Source organism: Plectropomus leopardus, chromosome 12, assembly GCF_008729295.1.
Source record: "Plectropomus leopardus isolate mb chromosome 12, YSFRI_Pleo_2.0, whole genome shotgun sequence".
NCBI classification, from domain to species: domain Eukaryota; kingdom Metazoa; phylum Chordata; class Actinopteri; order Perciformes; family Serranidae; genus Plectropomus; species Plectropomus leopardus.
This window is the reverse complement of record NC_056474.1, coordinates 11,094,797-11,122,598: the sequence shown is the minus strand read 5'-3', so window position 1 is coordinate 11,122,598 and position 27,802 is coordinate 11,094,797. Positions and strand designations below refer to the sequence as shown.

The 27,802-nt window shown below is 37.5% G+C and overlaps 2 protein-coding genes across 2 annotated transcripts; one reads left to right on the top strand and one right to left on the bottom strand.

Annotated features, from left to right (window-relative positions):
* Window positions 1–55: 55 nt before the first annotated feature.
* On the top strand, window positions 56–15,141 carry LOC121951946 (ankyrin repeat domain-containing protein 13C-like). Its single transcript, XM_042498446.1, has 13 exons — window positions 56–870; window positions 1,908–1,949; window positions 3,403–3,507; window positions 6,272–6,357; window positions 6,641–6,686; window positions 6,942–7,008; window positions 8,040–8,184; window positions 8,287–8,418; window positions 10,050–10,211; window positions 10,766–10,845; window positions 11,008–11,106; window positions 13,480–13,580; window positions 13,681–15,141. Exons 1-13 carry the CDS (start codon window positions 495–497, stop codon window positions 13,809–13,811), a joined length of 1,572 nt encoding a protein of 523 aa, XP_042354380.1. The 5' UTR covers window positions 56–494; the 3' UTR covers window positions 13,812–15,141.
* A 2,989-nt stretch (window positions 15,142–18,130) lies between these two features.
* On the bottom strand, window positions 18,131–27,299 carry LOC121951386 (serine/arginine-rich splicing factor 11-like). The gene is made up of 12 exons (XM_042497686.1): window positions 27,006–27,299; window positions 25,486–25,619; window positions 22,244–22,359; window positions 21,022–21,102; window positions 20,867–20,904; window positions 20,601–20,734; window positions 20,392–20,470; window positions 20,176–20,295; window positions 19,667–19,756; window positions 19,455–19,538; window positions 18,926–19,091; window positions 18,131–18,810 (listed from the first exon to the last, which is right to left on the bottom strand). Exons 1-12 carry the CDS (start codon window positions 27,125–27,127, stop codon window positions 18,619–18,621), a joined length of 1,356 nt encoding a protein of 451 aa, XP_042353620.1. The 5' UTR covers window positions 27,128–27,299; the 3' UTR covers window positions 18,131–18,618.
* Window positions 27,300–27,802: the final 503 nt, after the last annotated feature.

The window sequence follows — 27,802 nt, the reverse complement described above, 5'->3', positions numbered from 1 at the left end:
ACTGTGCGTCGTAAAAGAGTCTCGCGAGATTTGCCACTCGCAGCAAGCTAGCAGAGATGCTAGCTCAGCTGGTTGGTTTATTGTACCATCCAGTCCGCCTGAATTTTGCCGCAAAGGAAACTGAATCGATACCATTTTAAAACGTGCAACCAAGGAGCGGGAGAGACAACGATGTAGTCGCTTACTGTTCGATTTCTTTCTTAGCTGTTTGTTGATTTAGTGCGTGTGTTATGTTTAGCATTATTCTCTGTTTTCATTGCCGCACCCACCACATTCATTTTTCATTGTGGACTAGCTAGCGACCGTTTGCTGGGAGCTAACCGGAGCAGCAGGTGTAACGTTATTTTGAAGAACCAACTAGCAACCACCGAGCATCGCTGTTGTCTCAAATTGCTAATTTGAAATCATATTTTGATCAGCTCCGAGATTTATGCCACATCTTTACAATCGTTACAGCCCAGTAACGTTAATCGGTTAGCCCGTTAACGGTCATCATGACAGGTGAGAAGATACGCACCATGCGAAAGGACCACAACAAACCAAACAAAAATGAGGAGATAATGGACACGTACGATGAGACATCAAACGGGACTATCCCTAACGGTACCAGCAACCATTTCAAGTCCAACAAGGCTTTTCAGAAAGCAGTCAAATCCTCGGCACTGCAGCAGCAACAGCAGCTCAACGCGAACAACATCAACGGCAATCCATCATCGGTTGGCACCATCGTTAATGATAACAACAAGAATCCCATTATCCTGACCAGTGAGGACTTGGAGTTCCCAGTTCATGAGTGCGTGTTCAAGGGAGATGTGCGTCGGCTCTCCTCTCTCATCAGGACCCACAGCATCTCCCAGAAAGATGTACATGGTAAGTTTTTCTGCTAATACCTGATTGTTTTAATTAGGGCTGGGCAGTGGGTCAATATCAAATCGATATTGTGATATGAGTCTGGATATGTCTTGGATTTTGTATATGTAATAAGTGTTTTTTTCCTGGTTATAAAGGCTGCATTACACTGGGGATCTATAAAATGACTATATTGCCAACATTGTGCATTAATTGACATTTTAAAAATGCTTTATTAACTTTATTATAACAGTACGTTATTTAACTTTTCAATTTTTGGGTACCTCATTTGCCTTTATTATTTCAGTACCTTATTTAACCTTATTATAAAAGTAATTTATTTTACTTTTTATAACAGGTCTTTGTTTAATTTCATTATAACAGTACCTCATTTAACTTTTTTATCATAGGATGTATAAAATAACTATATTGCAAACATTGTGTGTAAATTGACGTTTTATTTTGAAAATATAATTTTATTATAAAAGAACAGGTCTTTAACTTCATTATAACAGTACCTTATTTACCTTTGGTATACAGTACCTTATTTAACTTCACTATAATAGTACTTTAACAGTAGTTTATTTAACTTCATTGTAACAGTAGTGTATTTTGTTAAATAGTTGTAGTACAGTAGTCAAGAGAGGTTTTTCAAAATATTAAATATCATGTATCAATGTAGCCTAAAAATATCATGATGTTACTTTTAAGTTAAATTGCCCAGCCCTAGTTGTAATTGTTTATTTTTGAGTAATTTGTTCTGATGCACAACATTACAGGTTTATATGGTCATGGAAGACCTGGGAAACTAGTGAAATTTACAAATGGCAATTTCTAGGCATGGAAAAGTTTTGGAAAACGAAATATACCCTGACAGTTTTGGAAAAGTCATGGAAATCTGTTTAACATGAAACACAGTTGAATATTAATTACTGTTTTTACAGTTTATGGCTGTGATTTTTGGTGATTTTTAAAGAAAACACGCGGTCGGAGAGTGGTGGTCTTTAAAATCTGCCTCAAAGATTATTGATGTTAATATTTATGTGCTTCTTTTTTAGGGAACACGCCTCTTCACCTGGCTGTGATGATGGGCCATAAAGGTAAAAGTGAAAAATAAAATGTATTGAATGAGCTTTTTGTTTAGATTTTTTTCATTTTAGCAGCCCATTGTCAACCACAGGATTAACAAAAATGAGCAAAAAGCTTGTCAGATGGTAATCTACCAGTCGCGGCTTGAGCCCAGAAAATTACACTAAATCTGCTATGCTCGATGACCTTTCATCTGTCATAATGAGGCTTTATTGAAAGAGCATTCGGGATCCTCATTAAAGGCCCTTCTGTAAAAACAATTCAGTTTTTCCTTCTTTTTTTTTTAAACTCCTCCTGCACTCATCGTGTCGTATAATATACAGTTGGTGTTTTAGCGGAATAGGAATGTTTAAATGAATCCACATAGATGATACAAGCAGTGCAGCCAATCTGTAAGGAAACTGATGCTTTGTTTTGCACTGCAAAACACTGAAGTCAGTTATATTTATATAGTTCAAAATCACAAATTAGCAGGGTTCCCACAGTTGTGAAATTCAGAGACCTTTCCAGGTTTTCAATAATCATATTGTCCAGGCTTGTAAAAGTCATGGAATTAGCAAAAATCATCAAAAGTTTTGGAAAAGTCATGGAAATTTGTTGTGCGTAATGAAATTGTTACAGTAATCCTCTGTCGATAACCTTCAATGTAACATAATGATAAATATATTTTCTGAAGCTGTCGACGTAACATAGCTCTAATATGTGTGACAACATTTTGTTGACCATCATATATGTTTTTTCATCCCACATTCTGTCTCTCCCTCCATGTATGTCAGCTAGCTGAAATTACGATTGAATATTGTTTGAATCTGATATGTTTGGAAAAAACACCAAGCAAAGGGAGCAAGAAGACAAAAAAGTGTCCTTGAAAAGACACGGAAAAGTTGAAATTAAAACTGAAATTTTAGCCATGACATTGTGTTGGAACCCTGAATCAGGGCTTTACCAACTGTGCAATATGTGAAACCCACCCTTAGACACTCAATATGGACACTGAAAAACTGCACAAATCAAACTGTTAGCAGAAGGAAAAGAGGGGAAACAGAAGTGGAAGAGGAAGGATCTCACTTCCACCACAGAAGTAATAGTTGCTGGTGCTATTGTTGATGCTGACCTGATTGAGAGATCTGATGAATGAAGCGATGCCACCTCTTCATTCAGGCCTCGAGCCACTGCAGACATTTTGGTACATTTCCCCCCTCTGAAATTAGAAAAACAGTTACCATGATTACACCACTGACATGGGCTTTGCATAGTGAGTCCTGCATTTGTCATTAAAGATCAGTAGTCTGTTTAACCATCTTTTATTTAGACTCTGTTACAAAGTTTACATTAAAATCTTAACAGTTTATATTCGGCATGGCTGCTCAAAACAACGTGAAATAAAACCAGGTGACAATACACAGGATTGACATTAATGTAGATAATTTGTAATTCGAATAATTTTATGGGTTTTTCTTTCAGAATGTGCCCTCCTTCTACTGGCCCATAACGCTCCTGTAAAGATCAAGAACGCACAGGGATGGAGCCCGCTAGCAGAAGCCATCAGCTATGGTGACAGGCAAATGAGTAAGTCAAGTCAAAACTGCTGTAAAAAGCCCGCTGTCCCCGAGTTTCTCATATTTGCATGATGATCTCAGTGGCATACCTACAATAATACACTCACTGTTATAATATTTAGGTTTAGTGCTTCCTGTCTGACAGCTCGATAGATTTATGACAGCTTCATGGTGTCAGCTTCAGTCTCTATTTGTCGGATAGTCAGTCATTCTGACATCTGGAGCGGCTTACTGTATGAATGCTAATGTCGTAGCATTAAATGTCAGCTTGATGGTTGTGGTGTGATCGGAAGTATCATTTTTTGGTTGAATTGTTTTGCCTTTTTTGTTGCCAGCTGAATGAGAAAATGATTTAGTCTATCATTTTTTGTGAAATACAATAAAAAAAACGCATGTAAATTCTAGAGTTAGTGCTTTGCAGAAGCATTTCCTTGCAGTGTGTACATTATAGAGTCTTTACATTTACCTTTTTACAGAGTCACTGCGGTCATATGGTGGATAAAATCAGTTGTGTTGCCCACAGTTGAAATCCAGTCAAGTTGCAGACAACATCTGAAGGAAAAAGGAAGAATTTGAAATTCTTAACTGATAAACCTTAAACAGCACAACTTCCATTAAATAGTTAATAATGTTCATATCATTAATAAATCCTCATTTCATTCATTCATCTTTGTTTTTACAAATGGGGACTAAATACTTTTGGAGGTCACGGCATGTGCGTGCAAGCTTTTGAAGGACTTTTTTTAATGTCATTTAATTGTTTAAAGATGGCTCTCTGGTCAGTTCAGCTAAAAAGCAAAAGGTGGGGATTTTCTCTGAGCACTCGTCATCCAGATGGGCTGGAACGCCGCCTGAACGATGGCTTAGTGTTAGGAAGCCCTGAGCTTACAGCCTGGTCACTCCCCTGCTTAATGACGCCGCTGCTTTTAGATCAGACATTCAGTGAAAAAGAGTGAAATGACATGTGAAAGGCAGCTAATGCCTCTGGGATGAATCCACTGCTCTTTCCTTTTTTTTTAAAGGTATGGTGTTAATTTTGTATACTCCGCTAAAGATAATAGAGAAGATAAAGGGCAGGCAAAGTGTACGCTAAATCATTAATCTCTGTTTATTACAAATCTGTGCTGACAAATTTCTTTTGCTGCCACTTGCCTAATTGTGAAACATCAGCATCCATTTCTTCTGCAGCCTGTAATGGATGTTGTAAGGCTGAGCTGTTTGAGAAATGACCCTCAACCTTGTTAGTATGCGTCTCTACTCTCCGTGCCTGCTGTGGCAGGCTGGCTTGGGACTGGGACCAGGAGTTTCGCTTTGAGAAGGTCACACTACTCACAAGGGTGAAGGAGAGGCAGAGAGGGGGCTGGGTACATTCACACCTTCAGCAAGGACAGGCACAGAGAGACATGACATGGGGTAGATTTAAGTCTTTGGTTAAATAACATGCACCTGGCTATCGCTTAGTGAGAAGGTAAGAGAGAATAATGTGTGCTCGATAATAAATCTGTGAGTTACAGCTATTCACAGAACACTGTCGTCTTGTCATCGGTCATCACCTTTAGCTTTTACACATGTGCTGATTGCGTCAGCAGCTCGCTCACTGGTTGTGACTTTGTGCAGTGACAAGCTGCAGTGAGTTCTCCGTCAGCACTTCTCTCCTTAGTCACGTCCATTTTCAGTCCAGTCTTTTCCCTCCTGGTCAAGATAACCGGGATACATCTGAGATATCTTGATTTGTTGTGGTCCGTCCAATATAATTAAGTGGTCGCTGGTCAGTTTGTGAGATCAAGAGCTGCACTTTACAAGACAGTGAACTGTATTGGCTCATCTAATTACTGCTACTGATGCATGTAATGGAAAAAATGTTACCTCTGTAGCAGGGTAGTAATGCTTCTTCATGTTTTTCTTACAGTGGCCAACAAGGACAAATACAATGCTACAGTGTCACAAAACAATTCCATGAGGAGAAATGTGCTGCAGTTTCAGAAGTGATGCCTTTTCAAAAACACATGCAACATTCGGAAATAAATACAATGAAAACATGCTGCAGAAAACAAAAACAAATACAGTAACAGCAAACATGATGCAAATACAGTAACTATACAAACTCAAAAACACACATCTCCCCAAAACAAATGCAACAGAAAAACGCTGCAACGTCAACGTAGTAAAAGTTCTCCAGTCCTCTAGGCGGAGCGCACAGTGAAACAGCTTGATTTTCAACCTGAGAGAGAGAGACCAGAGAGAGGCCTGGATGACTTCTTAGTCTTGTGTTGACTGGATATGCAGTGTTTTTCTGTTACATTGTTTTTGGGGGTTTGTGTGTTTTTGACTTTGCTTTTCTGTGTTTGCTGTTAACGTATTTGTTTTGGCTTTCTGCAGCATGTTTTCCATAGTGTATTTGTTTTGGATTTTCATTTTTGAATTGGCATCGTTTCTGCAGCTGCAGCATGTTTGTCATGACAGAAATGTTATGTTGTTGATCGTTTACCCTTGTCAGCCACCGTAGTTTATGTCTAACAGTGGTGTAATATTGAAATCTCATTAAGCACGTTACTAATGGTGCAAAATTGGACATCGCATACAAATATATCTGTGATATGAGTGATCAGCCAATAATTTCAATTTTTCAGTTACGCTTTTATTGGAAATACAAGTTGTGTGCCTGGTTTATATTCAGAGGTGATCTAAAGACTGTGGCTGTTTGAGGCATAATCCAAGTTCGCATTTGTTTAACTTGTAACTAAGCTTTTATTTTCTCACCCTTTTTTCCTCAGTCACAGCAATACTGCGGAAGTTGAAGCAGCAATCCAGGGAGAGTGTGGAGGATAAGAGGCCAAAATTACTGAAAGCTCTCAGGGAGGTGAGGAACACACTGCCGTCACTTCCACAGATGCTGCTGCATCACCACACTCAAGTTTGCAACTGGTTTCATTCTGCATCACTGAACTTTCACTCCTTCGTATTATCAAAAATCTCCGTAGGCTTCGATTTGCATAAATGACTTTTGCCTGTCCTTGAGTATGCATATTAACTGCTGAAGTGCATAATGTGAAATATTCACTGTGCTTTGCAATTCTACTGACCCAACAAGTTATTATACATAAGTGATCCTTCAGTTAGATGTGTTTGTGTCTTTTCTGTAGCTTGGTGACTTTTATCTGGAGCTGCACTGGGACTTTCAGAGCTGGGGTAAGTTTCAGATTTAAGCCCAAAAAAATGTTGTTTATATATATATCCAATTCTCAAATATTTTTACAACATTGATTATTGATAAGACCAACTTTAACTTGAAATGACTTTGCTGAGTTCTCCAAAGTTGCTGGATGGGTAAACTGTTGCCTTACTTCAGGATTTTATTAAAGATAAATAAGTGTTTTCCTTCTGTTGTCATTGCAAAACCTCCAGTCGGAAATACTTTATTAACTCTCTCTTCTCTATTAAAAGTGCCTTTGCTGTCCCGGATGCTGCCGTCGGATGCTTGTAAAATCTACAAGCAGGGAATAAATATCAGGTAATAATAATCCTTTACCAAAAAACTTTTTATGTGAAGTCACTGTTGCAGACAAATCGCCAAGAATAAACTCATCAGAGTTTCGTTAAAGATGTGGCATGGCCCCGTGATCTCACTCGTTTGATGTAAAGTGGTCATAAAAGTCCAAGCTGTCCTAAGTATTTTTTTCATCTTGACGTTTTGATAAAATCAAGCATGTTTAACATTATCTAAAGTTTTTAGTCTCAGCAAATAGTGAAGTTCAATGACGTGAATGTTGTCAGCAGCCAACAGCTGCGCTCTCTCCAGCAGCAAACTTGGTAGATTGTAAACATTAAGAGGATGTTGGGGAGGTGCGAGAACATGAAGTCTCTGTTCATTTGTAATTTGGAAAAGGAGGCAAAACGGTGGAGTTGTTGTGTGACCAAGAGTCCCCGTTTAACTCTGCGTGTATCTGATCCACCAACCAGCATTTATTTTAATAAGAAATATTAATTTTTTTAAAGAGATCGCCTCTCATTCCACGGTCCTCTCCCACTAAACCGGAGACTGGTAGCAATTGAAGTGAAAAAATCAAGAAAGTTTGTACTAAAATAAAGTTTCTTTATGAGTGATATTGATGCCGAAATTAGCAAGAATACTGTAAACATATGACACCTTTTATCTTGCGTTTCTAGAGTGATGTGATTTTACAGACGAGTTTGGCGTAATATTTTCCACCAGGAGCAGGTTTGCAAAAAGTGACCCTGCATGATCCCCAGTCTTTGAAAGTCTTAGTAAAGTTAAAATCTTTATAGTGTCTGACTAAAAACTTATATTGTCTTTAGATGTCAGAAGGTGTCACACTTTATTCTTTTAAGTCATTTTCAAAGTCTTCTAAGATATAGTAGGAATACAACATCAAATACTAGATTAAGGCTGTGGCTGCACCTATGAGAGAATCTAATTCACTTTGTGTTTAAAGCAACAAATCCAGGTCAAAGACTTCTTTTAGATCCAAAAAGTAGGACGTAGCAATCTGAACACTCACCCTCTTCTTTCTCTTGATTTAGACTTGACACCACTCTCATAGACTTCACTGACATGAAGTGTCAGCGTGGAGATCTTAGCTTCATTTTCAACGGCGATGCTGCACCCTCCCAGTCCTTTGTGGTTCTGGACAATGAAGCAAAAGTGTACCAAAGAATACACCACGAGGTGAGTGAGGGGCACAACCAGACCAGAAATATTTCATATAGTGTCAGCAGCTGTTTAAATATGAACGGTAGCATCTTACTGTTATTGTGTTGCTCTCCCAAGGAGTCAGAGATGGAGACTGAAGAGGAGGTGGATATTCTGATGAGCAGTGACGTCTACTCTGCAACTCTGTCCACCAAGTCCATCACTTTCTCTCGTAGTCAAATCGGCTGGCTGTTCAGAGAGGATAAAACAGTAAGCTTTAGGGAGTCAACCATCACTAGAAAACATTACACATTAGTTTTCATGTTCAGCAACATCATCAGACAATGTCAGGACTCATTTGCAGTATGGAGGAAAAAAAGTATGGAATTTGATTTCAGGAATTTTCAGGTCAGGATAACTATGGAAAAAAGAAGAGAGAACACAAAAAATATTTGTGTCCTATTATTGCCCCTATTCGTTTTTTTGAAACATAGAATTTGCCAATTTAAAAAAAATTAATTGATCATAGAAGCAGTGTTTTCATGGTGTTTGGAGAAGCTAAAATGTTTGCCACTATGAGGGAGTGTGCAGGCCAGAGTGAGCTTGATGTTGTCGAAAGCAAGGCAAGAAGTATGGCAACTGAAACATAGACTTTGTAAATAATGAACATAGCTACCATGATGTCACCCATTGGTTTGTGGACTTCTGCTTTGAAGCCTTAAATTCAGCATTACAGCTATTGCCAATTTGTGAGCATATTTGGGCTAAAGTCTGGCATTGTGGAGGAGTGAGGGCTGGATTTACTGAGAAGCTGAGGACACTATCAGCAGACAGCCTGTCACTCAAGCTGCCCCACCCGTAATTATGTGTAACTTTAAGCCTTAATAAAATGTGAAAGGATGAGTTAAATAAAAATTAGTTTGCCATTAATGTTGAAATTAGCTATGGAGACCAAACAGTTTTTTGTACCAGGCTGTAAACATGTTTATTCCTGCTGTAAAGTTGGCATTTTAACATGGGAATCAACTTGCTCCTGGAGTCAAAGATCTGTAGTTTTTGGCACTTCTGTCAATATTGGCTTCATTTTTCAGCCGCACAGGTTGCTACTTTAACCGAACACACACTCCTGAGCTGAGATGCTCAGCATTACAGCCTGCAAAACAGCTTTGCCACAAGTGCCTTAACTGAACCAAAACCAGACATCTGCGGCCAATTAGTTAGAAAGAAAATACGGCAATATCTTTGAATTGCAGATATTCGATTGCATCCCAAAGTTTGTCTGGACATTTGAGTTATGCAGTGTATCTTTTCTGTGTAAGGAAACTTTTTTGGCAGCGTTAGTCATTTATCAACTTTCCTCACTCATTTTCAGTTTGTATTTACAAAAGAGATTAAAAAATATGGAATTTCAAAATCACATTTTCCAGGCCTGGAGAAGTCATTGAATTAGTCAAAAATCTTAAAGGTTCTGGAAAAGTTGTGGAATTTTCTTGTATCTTCCATTGACAACCTTGCACGTAACTTAACAATACGGCAAATTATTTTCTGGAGCTGTCAACGTAAGATAGCTCAAATATGCATCAGTTTGTGACATTGCAAATAAAATTTCCATCATATTTCCCTGTACGGAGCAGCACAGCTCAAGTCTTTTTGATTTTTGAAATCTCTTATGGCACTCTGAATCGGAAAGACCTGTGTGTACCTCTGTGGTTTTATGAACTTTACTTGTCTTGCTTTGGGGATGAAAAAATAAGAGTTCTTAAAATCTTTTGTCTCCTGAGAAGTGAGTACCATCCCACCCTCGGGCTTTACCGCAGCACGTTTTAAAAAATCAGCAGTACTTTTGGGTAATTCACAGGGCAACATAATGACACTCCAACACCTGCTTGTTTTCTGTGCAGGAGAGGGTTGGAAACTTCCTGGCTGACTTCTACGCAGTGAACGGTCTGGTGCTGGAGTCGCGGAAACGGCGAGAACACCTCAGTGAGGAGGACATCTTGAGGAACAAAGCCATCATGGAGAGCTTGAGTAAAGGAGGCAGCATCAGTGAACAAAACTTTGAGGTGAGAGAAACAAATCGGTGCTTTGACTTCACTTAGAAATGGTTAACCCTTTGAAACCTGGATGGACGTTTTTATTTTGCTGCATTCAGATACCTTTCACAAGTATTTAAACATCTGAACCCAAAGAAAAGTGGTTTGATTTCTTTTAAAAACACTGGGGGAGGCAATGAACAACCCCACAAAGAAATGTCTGGCAAATTGCAAGATTCAGATTTAGTCACCTATTTTTTTTAAAGCTAGCAGAAAAATTCCAGAAAACTAGATAATTATCATAATTACATTTTTTAGATTTTATTCAAGAATCATTGATATTTTTAAGCATTTATTCCTTTGGTCATTTCCTTGTTTGTTTTTAAAATTTCAGTCTTCTTTTACGTTTTGTTTTTTTTTACCCAATTTTCAGATGGTTGTGTAGTTTTTCCGAGGTTGGCCATTGCTTTCTTTACATGTTTTTGAAAGAAATCAAGCCAATTTGCTCAGGTTTCAAAGGGTTAATAGTAATGGTATCCTGGTGACTGCCAATATGCCTCTGATGGATAATTTCCTGTTCCCAGCCTGTGAGGCGACAGTCCCTCACAGCTCCTGCACCCAACACGATTTCTTGGGAAGAGTACATCACCGCAGAGCACGGAAAGTAAGCGCCTCGTATTTTCCGTGATTTCATCAGTCTTCGTCACAATTATAAATTCAATCAGGACAGTTACAAGAAATCCAGTGCAGATTCTGAGTGTTAAATCCACGTCAAGCACCAAGAATAAAAGGTAGTTTCTTTGTGTTTGTGTCTTCGCGCCTTCAGGCCACCTCATCTTGGAAGAGAGCTCGTGTGTAAGGAAAGCAAGAAGAACTTCAAAGCTACTGTAGCCATGAGCCAGGATTTCCCTCTAGGCATCGAGTCGTGAGTACATCCCTTCCTCTTCAGATCTATTTACAAAGCTCTCGGCAGAGATTGATCCTGGGTGAATACGCGCGGATACTCTTGGGATTTTAGAAAAGGGTAATGTAGAGATGAAATAATTCCGATGAGATAATTGGGCCAGGTAGACGCTGGTTGTGTGGGGAAACCACTGATGAGACGATTGCAGAATCAACGGCTCCACCATGTGACAACAAAATGTCAGTGTTTGGAGTTCTGTTTTGTTTTTTAACTTAACTAAACCACTGTGTTAACTGCGCTCTGGACGTTTGAGGAAGAAAAAAAGGTTATTATCTCTCTCAGTTCCTCTACACTCGTCTTCATGCATCTGCAAGCATGTGACTTTTTTTCACGTTAAATTTGTACATGTAGATTATTAGAGCCTGACCAACACAGGGTTTTAAGGATCATAAATAATATTGTACTGATTAAAAAAGCCAATAAGCTATCTGAATATTATCTGACATTTTAATAAGAATCCATTAAGGATAAGATTTTCCTTTTTTTAAGTCCCACAGCGAAGAATTTCCATTGTTAAAGCAGCAAAAGAGAAAGTGCATCAGGGGTTAAAAAAAAGCAACATATAAGTAAACAGAAAAAATAAACTTTAAAGAGCCAAATATAATAAGTAAACATAGAAAAAAAGCAATATACTAAGTAAACGGTAAATAAAAGAAAAACATAATAAGTATATGGTAAAAAAAAAAAAAAAGTCAAAATATAAGTTTATGATCAAAAAGTATATAACCATTTAAAAATAAATGAATAAATAAAGCTAAATGTAATAAACACACAATGTCTGAATTAAAATTATTACATTATTGAATTAAGTTGTTAGAAAATTTGATATGTATTGTCCAGGACATTTTAGAGATGAAAAACGCTCTCTGGTGGACAGACTATGTAATGGTGACACTAATTCTAAATGGCCTCACCCAAACCTAAAAAAAGAAAAACATACTTTTTAACTGCATTTTAATGCTTGCTGCTGCTGGTAATTCATTTACACAAGCTTTCTTTTTATCTGGTGATAAAATGAAAATTGTCAAAATATGAAAGGATAAACACATTACTTTAAGCTTTTTTATTGCCTTTAGATGAAATAGTGTTATTATTTTTCTTTTTTCATGCATAAAACATTAAAATTGCATTATTTTTTTTAAATCTAATTTGGATTTTATGCAGCCAAATATGATGAGGGTTTGTCTTAAGAGCTTGTGATCATGTATGGGAGAGAGGGGGAACAAAATGAGAAAAGTAGGAATTTTAAAGGTTAAAAAGCATGTTTTACACTGTGCAGATGAGGAGGTAGGATTCAAACAGGATGTGGTTTTGTGTTTGCCTGTAATGGGTTACAGGCAGTGCTGTAAAATATAACTGGGACATAATGTAGTAAATTGCTTTATCTCCTCTGATTGAACCTTAATGGTCTGGCAATAAAACCCCACCCTTTATAATGCCTAATGGCTTTTTAATGTGATTTTTTCCCCCCTTCACATTCTGTGTTAAAAATATGATCCTACTTCTCCTAAAATGTTTTTAATTAATGTCATTATCTTAAAGTTATACTATGCAGGTGAAAAAAAAAGTGAACGCCAACCCCAGATTCACTCCGCTCGGTGTTTTGCTTCACTATATTTGCCTTTTTTCAGCGCTGTGTCTGGGAATTTATGTTTGTTTTGAAGCAGATATTTGGTCTCACATCTATGTACATGGAAATTGAGAGTCTGCATTGTGAGCCCATCTGGGCATCTATTGTTGCAGGATACTACACTGACATAAGAATTCAGCCATCCATATCAGTAGAATTTTGTTGTTGGACATCATTTAGTCAATCTAAATGCTAATTTATTTTAGCACTATTGAGTCGAACATATTTTCCAGTATAACATTATAATGTTCAATTCAAAAGTGTATCAGCAGTCAGGTAAAAGTCATTTGAAAATCTGCAGACAAGACTAACATTAGTCGCATTTACAGTCAAGGAGTGTATCTTCTTTAATCAATTTCAAAAATTAAGAATAATCCCTGAAGTTTCAGATTGGCATGAGTTTTGCTGTAGGTTTAATTTAAGGGGTTACAGCAAAGATTTGTTGATAAATAATTTTCAGGTTATAATTTAGGTAACTTATCTAAAAGTGGCAAGACAACCCAATTCTAGCAGCCAAGAAAAGTTTTTTTTGTTTTTTCAGCCGTATATATTCCTGTTCAAGTGGAGAGATGGACTTTATTCAATATTTACTCAAGATCTCAATTTGCAGTTTGACTTCACGTCATTTTTGTTGTTCAGATTTGGGGAAATGCTGGCAAAGCAAAGACTGAAATAAAACTGCTGACTCTGTCCTCTGCCTCCAGGTTATTAAACGTGTTGGAGGTCATAGCCCCGTTCAAGCACTTCAACAAACTCCGGGAGTTCGTTCAGATGAAACTTCCGCCTGGGTTTCCAGTCAAACTCGGTATGTGTGTCGACCTGCCGCTGTGTTCCTGTGAGTGGGCGAGCTCGACGGGAACTTTCACAGAGTAACATGTCTTCTTCTTGTGCTGTCTCCCTCGCAGACATCCCCGTCTTCCCCACGATCACAGCCACCGTCACCTTTCAGGAATTCCGCTACGACGAATTTGAAGAGTCGACTTTCTTCATCCCCGCTGAATACAAAGAAGATCCCAGTCGCTTCCCTGACCTTTGACTTGTAAACTCATCTGACGCAAACAGGAAATGACCAGCAGGCTAATGTGTTTAAGAGTTGGGATATTATACAAATGAGGAATCCTGTATTTTATTCCTATATATGTTATCCGTTAAAAAAAAGGGAACTGGTCTTATTGATCAGTTATTGTTAATTTTCGCTGATGGATCCAAAGCAAATCAATGCAAACAGATGTTAAAGAGCGCCATCTAACATATAGATGCATATCGGCAGTCATTTTATTGTGAAATGAGTGATAGCTTTCATTGTAATTGCTGTTCACCCCCTGAGTGGCTCAACGCGCTGCTCTGTGCTGCTGTTCTCTCCTGTGAAAGCTGTCAGAAGACACGGCCTGGACTCTTTATCATCACTGTTTTAATACCTACTTTTATCTCCTCATGTCCAAGGACTGATTACTGCACCGACACCGTGATCTGTAAAAAAATTCACGTCTCATCTGTAATTCATAAAAAAAGAACCACAAATATATCCTGAGCTTAATATTCATTTATAAATGATGTACTATATATATATAAATATATAGAAACTATATATAAACTCAAAGAAGTAACACTGTGTAGCAATACATTTCCAGTACGTAAGAATGTTTTTAACCAGCTGGGAGAAGGTTTAGCATAAAAACACATTCTTCTTAACAGTTCGATATCCAAGCCTTTTCCCCTGTGCAGGACGCGGTCTCCTGTGTTTTCAGGTTAGCTCATGTTACCTCTCGCCTGTCTCCATGTTTGTCGTGATAGTACGAATTCTGTGCTCGGTGTGAGTGAATTAACTGTACTGTACCAAGGGTTGTTGTATGTGCGTTTGTGTGTGGGAGAACCCAGATGGGATATCAGGTAAACTGTTCTTAGTTTAATACTGCACTGATATTAAGTATATTTAAGGCATGCTACTGGCTGTGTTGGCCTACCAGATCACATGCATCTTTAAGATATATCTGAGCGTTTGTTATATTACCTGCAGATTTATGGGTATTAGGATTAAGGAAAAACTGACAATTGTAACACTAACACTTTGGAACACCTTTTAGTGCTTATAAAAAAAATCTCTCCTTGATGGTAGTCTGCGCATATTTCTCCTGTTTTCTTTTTAATCCGAGGAGAGTAAACTAAGCTGTGAAGTTGATATTTGCTGGATATCCCGAAACTGTCCGGATGGGAAACAATCTGATCCACTGAGTTGTCTCTAGCTTCAGCTGATATGTACTGCAACCATACCTACTTCACTTCCCTTTAAATAAAGCACCAGCATCATGTTTCAACTGACTTTGTGCAACTATAATAAAAAGAAAGTATTCTATACGAGGCTTCCACATAGGGCTGGGTGTTATTAATTTCTCACTGATTTTTCTCTTCCACAGTATTTATCAGGTAAAGCTGGAGTGGATTTTATTTTAAAAAATGACTTTTTTTAAAAGAAAGAATTATGCAGTCCATTTACTTAAAAGTAAACGTGCTAATACCACACTGTGAAAATACTCTGTTACAAGTAAAAGTCCTGCATTGAAAATGGTACTTAAGTAAAGGTTTTTACGTATAATCGGGAAAATGCATTTAACCCTTTATGGTCAGCATTATGATGGCAATGCCTGGAATGTTACCAGTCCTGGCACTTTTTAAAGTATTGCAAGAGTTATTGTGTCAGTGTAAACAGCCAAAAAAGGGTGTTACCTAGAGTCAACACTGTACTGTAGAGGGTTAAAGTGTTGAAAGTAAAAGGGTTAAAAATAAAAATAAAACATCAGAATTGTCTGAAAGATAGATAGATAGACAAACAGATAGATAATATATAGAAAAATACTTAAATGTTTTCTAAAATTAATTATTATAATAGGCTAATTGATTAATCAGCTAATGAGTTCATCTGAACTTGTTTTAACAGTTTGATTGATTTTTTTTTTACAAAACAGCATATTTAGTAAACGCTTCCTATTATTTTATGCAACAATCTTAATTTGTAAAGTAACTAGTAACTAAAGCTGTCACATAAACGTAGTGAAGTAAAAAGTACATTTCCCTCGAGAGTACTCGTAGCGTGCTTGAGTAACGTACTTAGTTACATTCCACCACTGTTTTGTTTTTTTCACATTTGATGAAACTGTCACTATAACCTGTGTCACGAAAACAACCCTGGGTAACTCATACTTTTACTTTGGCAAACACTCGTCTAGGGTTTCCCGCACATTTTCATGGATAACATTTCAGAACTTTTTCCATGACTTCTGAAGGACCAATAATAAAAACAAAAAATGTTGTTGCGTATTAAAAAAAAAGAAGGGGGGGGGGGTTATACACGGAATATTACTGTAATATTTTCATTACGGACAACAAAATGTGGTTTTTTTTCGAAACTTTTCATGCTTTTTTTCTAATTCCATTACTTTGACAGGCCTGGAAAATAAGATTAGGAAATTCCCTGACTTTTAAAAGTTTTCCAGGACCGAAGGAACCCCGCGTTTCTAACCGGAGAGTGAGCTCGTGAGCCTACCTGTTGCCTTCCGGTCCCGGTGGCTCTCTGACGGCGTCGCTCGGTCAGCTGAAGTCCCACACTACGTAGCTCCGGTCCTCCAGATTTATTTGTTGACATTAAACACGCAAGCAATAACTTAAAACAAAAACTTCGGGGAAAAAAGAAAAGACGTCAACAGTTTGTTTTCCCATCAGCACTCTTCAAACATCTGATCCACTGTAGCCCACACACCTGGCTCCAATCACCTCTGATTACCTGGGCACGCGCCCCCTACACGCTCGACTACTGTGAGGTAAGCCCCGCCCTCATAGTCTGACAGCCACGCAGGACAGGTAATATGGACAATGTGCCTTGACACCTGACAGAAGAACATGAGACAGATGATCTGTGAAAGACATCAGTGCCTCTTCATAGTGTTTCTACCGGCATCTGCAAGAATCTGTCTGAAGGAAAGCCATTCAACACTTAGAGCATAAAAGTCAGCAAAGCGATGATATTGGATTGGATATTGGATAACAGTAAAAGAGCAACGACAATAATTGATATAAAGATACTTTTTTATACAAATAAAGCAAAAATAAACAGACAAAGGACACTGAAAACAAAGCGTTGATTGCTTGGGTTTAGTTAAATCTCGTGTAAGAGTTTGCAGGATGAATGTGGTTTGACGTTAATAATTCTTAATGCTCATGCCTACGCGTATACACTAGTCCTTTTTCATATTTCCTTTCCTGGTTTCCTCATAAAATATGTTTTTAGAAACAAATTATGATATATATGTAGTACTGCCCACCTGCCAGAGCAAGTTTTATCATTTTAAATATGTCTGCAAACATTTAACGTGAGAATTAGTGCAATTAGTACAATTAGTGTAAATGCAGTAATATAATTTATATTTGATCTGCCTAGTTGACTGCAGTTCACAAGCAGTGATTGATAGCAGAGTTAGAGACTTTTTGACTTTGATTGGTTGGGTTTTTTTTTTTTTTTTTTGCAGGTACAGTGCATTTTTGCAAATTCATCAAGTTGCACCATGAGGATGAAAATGATTTTTTTTTCTCACAAATTATCTGTTCCATGTACCACTGCATGGATAAAGCAAGTTATTTTTTTAACAAAGTTACATTTAAATACAAAGCATTAAGTGAAACTGCTTTACGCAATTTGAATTTTTTGTGTTTTTTTGTAGTAATGTGATAAAATATGTTTGTTAGGTTAGCCTAACAGACATCTGCGTCTGGTTTAGGGCGCAAATTCTAATTATTTACATTTTTAATACTTTTTCTTGATTCATTTTTTTTTTAAGTCTAGAGTGTCAATAAATAGTTAACAATGCCAGCCATTTAAACCCCAAAGATATTCAGTTAAAGGTGGAGCCAGTGATTCTAATCCAGTACACTTGTTAAATTCAGCAAATATCTCCTCACAGTAGGCGAGCTGTCGGTGTGTATGCTGGGAAAAAAAACAAGTGTTCATACAGTCCTTGCTCTGAAAACAGGTCACAAATGAAGTGGCTCAGCTGAGGCACACAAATTTTTTTCCAGCCAATCAGAAAGAGAAGAGAGAGAGAGAGAAAAGCAGTAGGAGTGAGAGGGACAGTAGATCTGGCACATGCTAACATACTAAACTCCAGAATTGCTGACTCTACTTTTAAATCTTATTTTAGATGAGAAAATCTGCAAGGATTTTTTTACATTTATGAAGCTGGAACTTCAGAATATTTTAATAAGGATTCTTTTTTTTATTAAAAAAAAGTTGCTGATGATTAATTATGCTATTATTTAAGCTCATCTGGTGTTTGTAACCTATGAAAAAAATTGTCAAAGTCTTGGTTCTTCAAATAGGCTTTATTATAAAAGAAATCCTTGATAAAACAATCAACACTCTCAAAGAACAAACAAATGCATTAACTGTTTTGAGAAGTTGGGGGAAGATGCCTCAACAACACACCACGACAACAAAAATGTAAAAGATACAATATGTGAAAAAGTGACGAAACCCGACAACACAAGCTCAAGAAAAGCAAAGCAAGCCTACTTCCAGTTTTAACCGACTACGTTAGTAGAGGCAAAAAGCACGTGGGTACATAAAGCAATGTGACGATGTCATCCGGCAAACTGCAAAAATGACAGTTCTGCAGTGAAATTTTGCAAAAAAAACGTTTTCTGCCTTTTCTCTGCCTTTTGCACGCCTCTTCTGTGCAAAAAACTACAGTTGACACTCACTTCACATTTTAGATTTACTCCAGTGGGGAATAAAAGTCGTAACATGTTCACAACCAAAATGGAGGGATAATGAGGGACAGAGAAGGACGGACCGTTTAGTCGCTGACGTCCATGTCCTCTTCATGGCGATCGTCGGCTCCGTTAACTTTGGCGTGTTTCACAAGTCGCGCTGTGCCGTTACCTTCTACAGACTGAGGAGACATGGCAGAGTCGTCTGAATCCTTCCTGTCCTCCCTCTCCTTCTCGCTGTCGTAGCCTTGTTCCTCCTCATCGTAATCCCTGGTGATCTGCGGAAGGAAACGGATGGATGTGACGTTTTAAAACAAACAGTCCGAGTCTGGTTTACATCAGAGCAGCCCTGCTACGTGTCAGATTAAAGACTCTTTAATTTACGATACTGACCTTGACATCTCCTTTCTCTCCGTCTGATTTCCTGTCACGCTCTCGTTCTTTGTCTTTACTTTTCTTTTTCCTGCTGGTGGAGCGTTCACGTTCCTCGCGACTGCGATCTTTATCACTCTTGCGTTCCCTGTCCCTTTCCTTATCCCTTTTCTTTTCTTTCTTGTGCCTGTGGAGGTTGGAGAGGAAAAGTCAGGTGTGACATAGAGTGACCAGGGTGTATCCACACACAGATACACAAAGACATTTAGTTTATTTGGTTCTCGATCAAAGTAAAAATTACACATTGTTCACGTTTAGTTCCAGGGCCAGATGCGTAAAACTGTGTTAAATAACGCCTAAAACTGTGTCACAGAAAACCATCGGTTTGTGTGTTTGAAAAGGCCTTAGTGCACATTTTGTGCATGCACATTGCTTATGCATCTGGCCCTGTTTTGGTTCAAGAATGCATCTCCTGAGAAAGTTGAAATAGGTGTGCAGTGATAAGAAGCTGGTTTTATCCTCAAATATTTCATTATATCAATACACCAACCTTCGAGGAGATGGAGACCTGGAGTTTCTCCTTTTAGGAGATTTTTTAGGAGATCTGCTGCTGCTTCGACTTCTCCTGCGTCTCCTGTGTGGCACAACAGGACAAAAAGCTGAGTGCTTGGAAAGAAAGGGCTCAGTCTCCGCAGTATAAAAGCTTGAATACACTTTCAACTGCCTTTTTCCTGAGCACACAGAATATTTTGCTGTACTCACCTCTCCTCGCTGCGTGACCTTCTGGTTGTGCTGTAGCTTTTAGGTGGTGTTTTGGATCTTCTTCTCCCTGAATCGTCTTTCTTTCTATCTCTGTAGATACATTTTATGTAAGAAATCTGATTTAGGATCTCAGACAGCCTCAATTACAACTTTTACTGACATAAAGCAGACTTGAGGTACAGCATTTGGATGGGGTTGTTTTGTAATTTACTTTTAATTGCTTTTTAAAAAACATAAACAGGAACAGTTAAAGAAAAAAAAACTACAAGAAACAAAACTTGAAAACAAAACAAAATGCATTAAGAGAGTAAGCAGTGGTTTCAACAAACACTATGCTGTCACTGCACACCATCTTGACAGAATAATGAATGGAAAATATAATCATCACTCCTATATTATCTTAAAGTGACACAGGGCCAGTATATTAAAACACAGTCGTTACTCATGTATCCAAAATTAATGACATACAAGAGCAAACATCACCTTAAGCATTTGGATTTTTAACCCACCTGGATCTGCTGGGAGATCGCCTGCCTCTATCCCTGGAGTCAGTGTGTTTCCTGCGGGGGCTTTTGGAGCGCCTCCTGGTTCTGGAGGATGAGCGCCGCCGTGATCTGCTCCTGGATCGCCTGCAACCAGACATTTACGCCGTTTAACTTCACTCTTTTAAAAATAAGGGACGCTTCTCCATCTCGACTCTTCAGATAATTTACAGTAGTTATCACCTGTGTCTCGAACGTGATCCGGACCTCCTCCTCCTGGACCTGGACCTAGAGCGGGAGTGCCTCTTTCTGCTCTCCTTATCTGCAGGACAAAAAGAATCTTGTTAAATATTGTCAGGGTACAATGTATCAAAGATTAGGACTGCGAAAATAATAGACTGCAAAGTCAACTTCTTGGCAAAAAAGGTCATTATAAACTTTAGTGCACTCACTTCCCGGTTCAATAGCAGCCGAAATGAGCGATTGGGCCTCTCTGACTCTCTTCATGGCCTCTTCGATTTCCTTATTAGATGCGTCAGCCTTCAGGCTCGCGCTGAGGTTTAAGCCTGCAGCCAAAGGATTCAGTCTGCACAAAAGAATATCAATTAGTTGACTCATCATAACTACAAACACGCCGACGCCTCTCTTTCTTAAACTGTTACTTAAAACTGCATTCAGGCACAATTTTCAGAGGACAAAGGAGCGTCTTCATACTCACTTTGGATCTGTCATGAACTTTAACAGCTGATCGGCAGCCTGGGAAAACAGTGGAAGAAGAGTCAAGAATTGTTTTATCAAAATGTACTGCATATTCAACTTCAAAAGTTTTGGGAAAATATTTACATGTCAGTGTCATTCAATAAAACCTCTCACCTGAGGATTCATGTTGGGTCCTGGGAATCCAAAAGCAGCCATTGCGTCCATGTTGGGTACACCGAAAGGGTTCCCTCCCATCTTGAATGAAAACACACACACAGGCATGTAAAGACACTTCTGTTATCCACGTCTAACGTGGAGATCGTGACTTCGCACAAGTGCTCATGAACACATATTGGTGTTAATATAAATATTTTCAAAAGTGAAAAATTGGCACTTTCTTAACTGCAGACCTTAATTTTTCACCCACCTATTAAAATATGTAATTTTTTTTCATTTTTAATAAGAAACTCAAATTCCACTAAAAAAATTACATTTTTGAGGTGAGACTGTTTTGTCAGCTGCAGTTTCCAAAATCAAGACAAAAACTATGAACATAAACGAGAAGTTCTTAAAGTAACTGAGCAAACTCCATCTGCTGATGAAGACCACGTGACATGAAGCTCCGTAACTGTTTGCCAAATCGACTCTGAGGTAAGATGTTCAGGCTAAGTTCACACAACAAGCAAATGTGGCCCAAATCCAATTTTTCTGCTCTCATGCAACGCAGGTCTGATATTTTCAGAGTATTGTGTACACAGAAACACGATTGTTTTCTCATCAGATCTGAGCCACTTTCATATGTGGTCCTAACTCAGCTGTGAGTACAGTCACACTGGTATTCATGCGTGTTTTTCTCATACATCAGTGGATTTTCGACGTCATACTTCAGTGCTGAGCGCAGTAGAGTCTTAGAGCTTCTAAGTCTAAACACCATTTCAAATCTTTTATTCCCTCTGAGATTTGTCTTTAAAATTTTCTGTTATTGTTATTTTTATATTAAATTTTATTTTATTGATGATAAAAATGTATTTTATTTATAAATGCCTTTATTGCACTGAACTATTTGGAATATTTGTATTTTTATTTATTACTAATGTATTCATGTCTACATGTTTCTGTATGTGTACAAAGCAAGTTGTTGAATTTCCCCTGGGGGTATTCATGAAGCTGTGTGAATGTGAATATTTTTATCTTTCTCTACTACTGTTTTTCCTACTTTCATTTCTGCTTTTATTTTTCTTTCACTCTATTTTTATGAATTGCTTTTTCCATTGTTTTGTTTGTTTTTAAGCCATCCTGTTAAGCACTTTGAGCTGCATTTCATGCATAAGAGGTGCTTTACAAATGTCTTATTAAACAGTATAATTTTCCATGATCAGAGAGTTTGAAGTCTTACCGATGGATTGGGGATGGGATTGGGCGTAGGAAGAAGTCCTCCTCCAGGCAGAATCCCTGCAACAGCATTTGCTGGCGCCAACAGTGACAAAGCTTTCGCCTCATCTGGAATAGATCCTACAGGAAAATAAAAGCAGGCATTAGAGGAGAAAGACATCTTCACACACATCAACTACAGAGATGAAGTCTTCACACTGCAATTCCTCTTATAGGTTCAACAAAATGGTTACCTTACAGATCACAGAAGAGTTCCCTTAACATAATCATTGCAGTGACATAACTATTGCTGGAATATATCACACTACTCCAATGAACACTGCCAAGAATATATCACCTGAACGTGTTTTTTAAGTCATGAACCAAACGTTAGCAAGCACAGCTGCTTCTCCCGTTGGGTGAGCCCTCAATTTTCATTAAGACGTTTACTGAAACAAGCGACTCACGCTGGCGGCTTCGCTACTAAAAGCACACAGAGAAAAATCGAGATACACACAACAGAGAGAAATTTAGGGATTTGGCAAGAACACTTTACAAGCTATCAGTGTTTACTTACCAAAAACACAAATGTCAAGGCATAAAGTGATTATGTACTAAATGACAATAGCAGAATTCAGAATGGTAGCGTGTCTGCTGTACATCATTATTCTGATATTCTTACCTGCCACTGCAACAATCAACCAAACCTAGGCAGAGGATGACTGGTTTGATTAATTTGTGCTACCACAGTCCAAATTAAATTAATTTGATCATTGTTATTTGCAATACGCCACTGATTTCAATGAGCCAAATTTAACAATGTAACACCTCATAATCATCTCACAGTAAATCCACCCCCAAAACAACTCTTTCACAAAGAGACATGGCCTAAATACGGACACACAACAATGACAACATTTAAATAAAAAAAAAGCACACTGAAGAGAGAAATTGCTGCAGGAGACAAAACTGTTGGATGGTATTTTCAGCAGGGCCTGGTTTACAGGACTGGCTGAGCCAGGAAAAAGAACTGTAAAACACAACAACAAAAAAAGACCACTGTTAAAGAGAATAGATTTTACCAGCATTGTGTCATGTCGGGTGGGCATCTTAGACAAGTTAGGATGTATGCCTATTATCTATGATAACCAATCATTGACTAGCGCACCTTTGTTTAAGGAAAACTGAACCACAAAATGACGTTTTGTAAATCAATTAGTCATGCCAGTCACATTGAATTCATAAAGAACACTGTGTTTTTCTTGTATGCTTTTGCAAAAACCTGTGAATGTATTGATTTTTTTTGGTGGGGACCATGTTTAACAATAGAAAAACTATAAAACATTAAAGTATAAAACATCTGTTTGCAAACTCTCACTTAACTCATGCAGAATAATCCAGGTCTCATTTATCCAGTCGTATAATCAGTACTTCCAAAACACATATATTTTTGAACATATATATATATATATTTTTAAAAACTTTAATATTAGAGTCTGACTTTAAAAAGCGCATTAATAAGTTTCACTTACACTTCAGATTTAAATAGTAATGTTTATGTGAAAATGTCTTTGGGAAGTACTGAGCATTCGACTGGATAATTAAGACTTGGATTATACTGCACGAGTTGGGTGAAAATTTGCAAACAGATGTTTTGATGAAGTTTTTTCTTGTTAAATGCGATGCCCAATAAATCAATGTTTTCCATTTTCTATGGAGGCATGCAAGAAAAACAAAGCTTTCTTAACAAATTCAAGGTGACACAGCATTACTTATGGATTTACAAATGGTATTTTGTGGGTGAATATTCCTTTAAGTCGCAAAATTAGCTGCTCACATATGTAGGTAAGTATGTTTAGTGTATGTTCAGTATGTTCAGTGTTTAGTGAATATTAACATCCGGTATCTTTGTATAGGCTTTTACCAGCAAAGCCAAATAACTAATTTTCAAATATTTTTCTTTCAAAAGTGAATTTACACATTTTTATAAGATAAGGCTGATAATATTAAATGTTTCACTGTTATCATCAATATTTTATGCTCTCAGCCACAATCCTATTTGTTACCACTAAAATCACTGAAGAAAGGTCACAAATATATCCTTTAAATTCTAACAAAATGTTACGTTTTCAACAGTATTTTACAGCAAAAGTGACTAGTACAGGACAGAATAGTGCATTTGTTTGGGACTATTTTAAGCAGCTGATTAATACACGTTTGGCATGCTAGCAAGAATTCACGGCTGCAGGGCATGCCAGTGGCACTGACTTAAAATAAACTACAGAGCCTTCGTTCATCTATTGAACAAAAAAGTCACTCAGTGCAACAACGTCACTGGTGTGGTTTTAATAGTTAAATGATGGTCTTTTCGTGGGGTTTGCTGCCATCAAAAAATGAAGAATATTAGCAGCCTTATCTGTTTAGGAACAATGCTTAAGCCGTAAAATGGCTAAGCAGCATTAAAAAATGTTGCAAAACAATGCAAAATGAGCACCGTTTCAGGCTACGTCCCCGATATCTGACCTTTATACTCTAAACTAAACCACCTAGAAAAGATAAATTAGACTGAAGGAAAGAGAAAGAGAAGGCAGAGAAAGAACAGAGGACACAAAAAGAGCGGGGTGGGACTTGAATGCTTGCTGGCCTTTGCAAATGTCTACAATCCCCTGTTGGCAGGCAGAGGACCACTTTCAGCCATCAACGAGGGGGCTGCTTTTGCCTTCTTCACTACAAAAACCACACACACACATACACACACACACACAAATAACAGAGAGAAGTTTAACAGAGGATAGTCCAATATGGGGGAGAAAATAAAATGCATATGGTTAAGAGTTTAAACTACTTCACTTCACTGTGGCACCCACAGCTTGTGACTGTTCACCTCCTGCTCTTTAAATGTCTGTACAGCAGATTTTGGTATACTGCGCTTTCTAAATACAAAACAAATGACTGTTTTAGGAAGAGACATATCACTCAGTATGTATTTCCCCACATTAATCAAATCTAGCTAGTGACACCACAGTATACCAAAAATCTGACAATATAGGTCTGCTTTAAGCACTTCTTTTAGACAATGGGAGGGAATGGCATTACCGATATCATTGAAATGATCTTAAAATGCTGTTATAAACAGACCAGGGTGAGCTGACTTGTGCAATTCACAAATGGGATAGATGAAATCCTTTTTACTCTTTTACATTTTCACATTTCATGCCATTCAATCAACAAGTACCACTCATACGAAGAAATAATGATGTGACAAACCTTCAGCGAATGGGACCACAATCAATGCTCTGTCCACAAACACGGTGTTAGTCAGATGTTGAGAAACTCCGACAGACTCTGGCTCCTGGAACTTCACAAAGCAAACTCGTGACGTCACCGGCATCGGAGAATCACTGTTGAGGAAGTCACAAACATTAAATCAAACAGCATTAAGTCACAATCAATAATCTAAACGATGCATCTTTTTTTTTATCCTATCATCTGGCAATTTTGTGGGATCCAATTTTACCCACTTGCATTGTTATGCACTGAATTGTGGATTTGGCACTTTAATTTTTAGAGAAAATAAGAAAATGCAGTACACGCCCCAAAAAAAGCATGTCTACACACAATACTGAAATATGATAACACAGGGGTGCAGGGACATTTGGCTGGGTTTAAGCAATAGCAACAATGACTACTTAGAAACAATAAATGTCTAATTACACTAAATGTGAATGTTGTAAATTATCAACATAAAATTAAGACCAGAATCAGTCAAACACTATTGTTGTCAAAATGATATGATATTGACAGAAACTTTTAATGATTTCTCAAATATTCAATAGACAAATCAATAGATAAATCAAGGCCTAAAATAATTGCGTATTATGTGACAAGTTAAGATCATGATAGAAAGGAGGAATTGTTTGATAGTAAGTGAATACTGTGACTTTGTTAGGCAAAATCATGTAAAATTTTCTCAAGAAAATTGTGAGAGTAAAGTAAAAAACAATAGATCCAAAACGACTTGTTTCATTTTTTTCTCTCCATACATACACAACCAAATTTCTGATCTTTTTTGGGGACATTTTTCCCTTTTTGAAAAACTATAATGTTGATCATTTTCTCTCTCTCTTTTACATTGATTTTTACTTATTATTACTGATTACTTATTTTTCATAATCTGCGGGCTCTGTGAACATTCTTAAGCAATAGCTAAAAACCTACTTATTTAGTCTGGCTTTTAATTATTGAAATTCTTATGAATATTATTTAATATCAATTCTCTTATTATGTTTAGTCTTTCTTTAGTGTAATTTTCACTTTAACAGTTATATCTAGTTTATCATCATGTCTTTTTATTGTCTAATCTTGTTTTCTGTGTTGCATTTTTTATTGTGAAGCCCTTTGAGCTGCATTATTTGAATGTAAAGTGCTCTATAAAGACTTTCTTATTATTACTATTTGCGTTGCTACCCAAATAACGCAAGAAAAGCCAAATTTGGCTTCTAAAGCGCCTAATGTTTTAATTCCCCCTTCATTACAGTTACACCTCCCTTAAAGAAATGTTTCTGTTCGTGTGTGTGATACTGAGACATATTCAACAGGTCAAATTACGATAAATGTGATTATAGCATCAGTTAGCCTTGTTAGGTAGCTAAAAGGTTATTAGCTACGCTGTTAGCATGTTAGGCCGAGATACGTTTCCACTCATCGAAGTCAGGCTGTTTATAAAAAAAATACAGCTATTCTGTGACTTCATAATGTAAATTAAATCACCAGATAGTTTAACTCACTCTGGTGGAAATAACTTCAGTTCTTCGATGGTTCCCAAAAAGCCGAAAAGAGTCCTCATCTGCTCCGATGTTGTGCTCGGCGACACATTGGTCACCTGGACCACCTTCGTGGTGTAACTCATTTTACCGACTACAACCGTTTAACGGACAAGCACTACCGTTAACCACGAGACTCGTGTCACAGCCGCCGTGAACCGCCGGTTATTGAAACAGCTCGTTTGTTGTTAATTAGCTGACTAGGCTAACTGTTAGCTATCAACTACGTCAACACACTCACGCTGCCGCCATATTGTAATTCCAGAGCAAAGTGCGCATGCGTATGGTTGAACTCTGTTGGTGTGGAAACTTCATTAACTCTTTAAAGCCTGAGCCAATGATGCACAGACCTGAGCACTTTAAAAAAAATATTTCGGATGTTATGTTCTTTCTCAAATTAGAGAAGATACGTTGTGCAGTGAAAGGCCATTCCAATATATTCTCTTTGAAATGGAGTTCTTTCTTAAACTATTTTAATTCCATACCAATTTTGCCCCCAGACTAATCCCCCCTTTACCCTTCTTCTTTGATTAATTTATTTATGCATCTTTATTTTTACTTTGCCACTAATTCATCTATTTCATTTGATTAGGTATGTATTTATTTCTATTTTTGTTACTCGATTTCATATTATTTTATTTATTTATTTATTTATTTATTCTTTTAATACTACAACACAGTTTTACTATAGTAATCCTTTACTGACAACCAGACTCTGTCACTTAACTGTCACCATAATATGACAGTTTATTGTTTTATTT

What these genes read in the sequence shown, in the direction of transcription:
- LOC121951946 (XM_042498446.1), top strand. Translation starts at nt 495, where the DNA reads ATGACAGGTGAGAAGATACGCACCATGCGAAAGGACCACAACAAACCA. An exon ending in TGTGATGATGGGCCATAAAG is followed by an intron (nt 1,950 to 3,402) that starts GTAAAAGTGAAA and finishes TTTTTCTTTCAG; the next exon opens with AATGTGCCCTCCTTCTACTG. An exon ending in CTATGGTGACAGGCAAATGA is followed by an intron (nt 3,508 to 6,271) that starts GTAAGTCAAGTC and finishes TTTTTTCCTCAG; the next exon opens with TCACAGCAATACTGCGGAAG.
- LOC121951386 (XM_042497686.1), bottom strand. Translation starts at nt 27,127, where the DNA reads ATGAGTTACACCACGAAGGTGGTCCAGGTGACCAATGTGTCGCCGAGC. An exon ending in GACCCAACATGAATCCTCAG is followed by an intron (nt 20,905 to 21,021) that starts GTGAGAGGTTTT and finishes CTGTTTTCCCAG; the next exon opens with GCTGCCGATCAGCTGTTAAA. An exon ending in GAGAGAAAGGAGATGTCAAG is followed by an intron (nt 18,811 to 18,925) that starts GTCAGTATCGTA and finishes TTCCTTCCGCAG; the next exon opens with ATCACCAGGGATTACGATGA.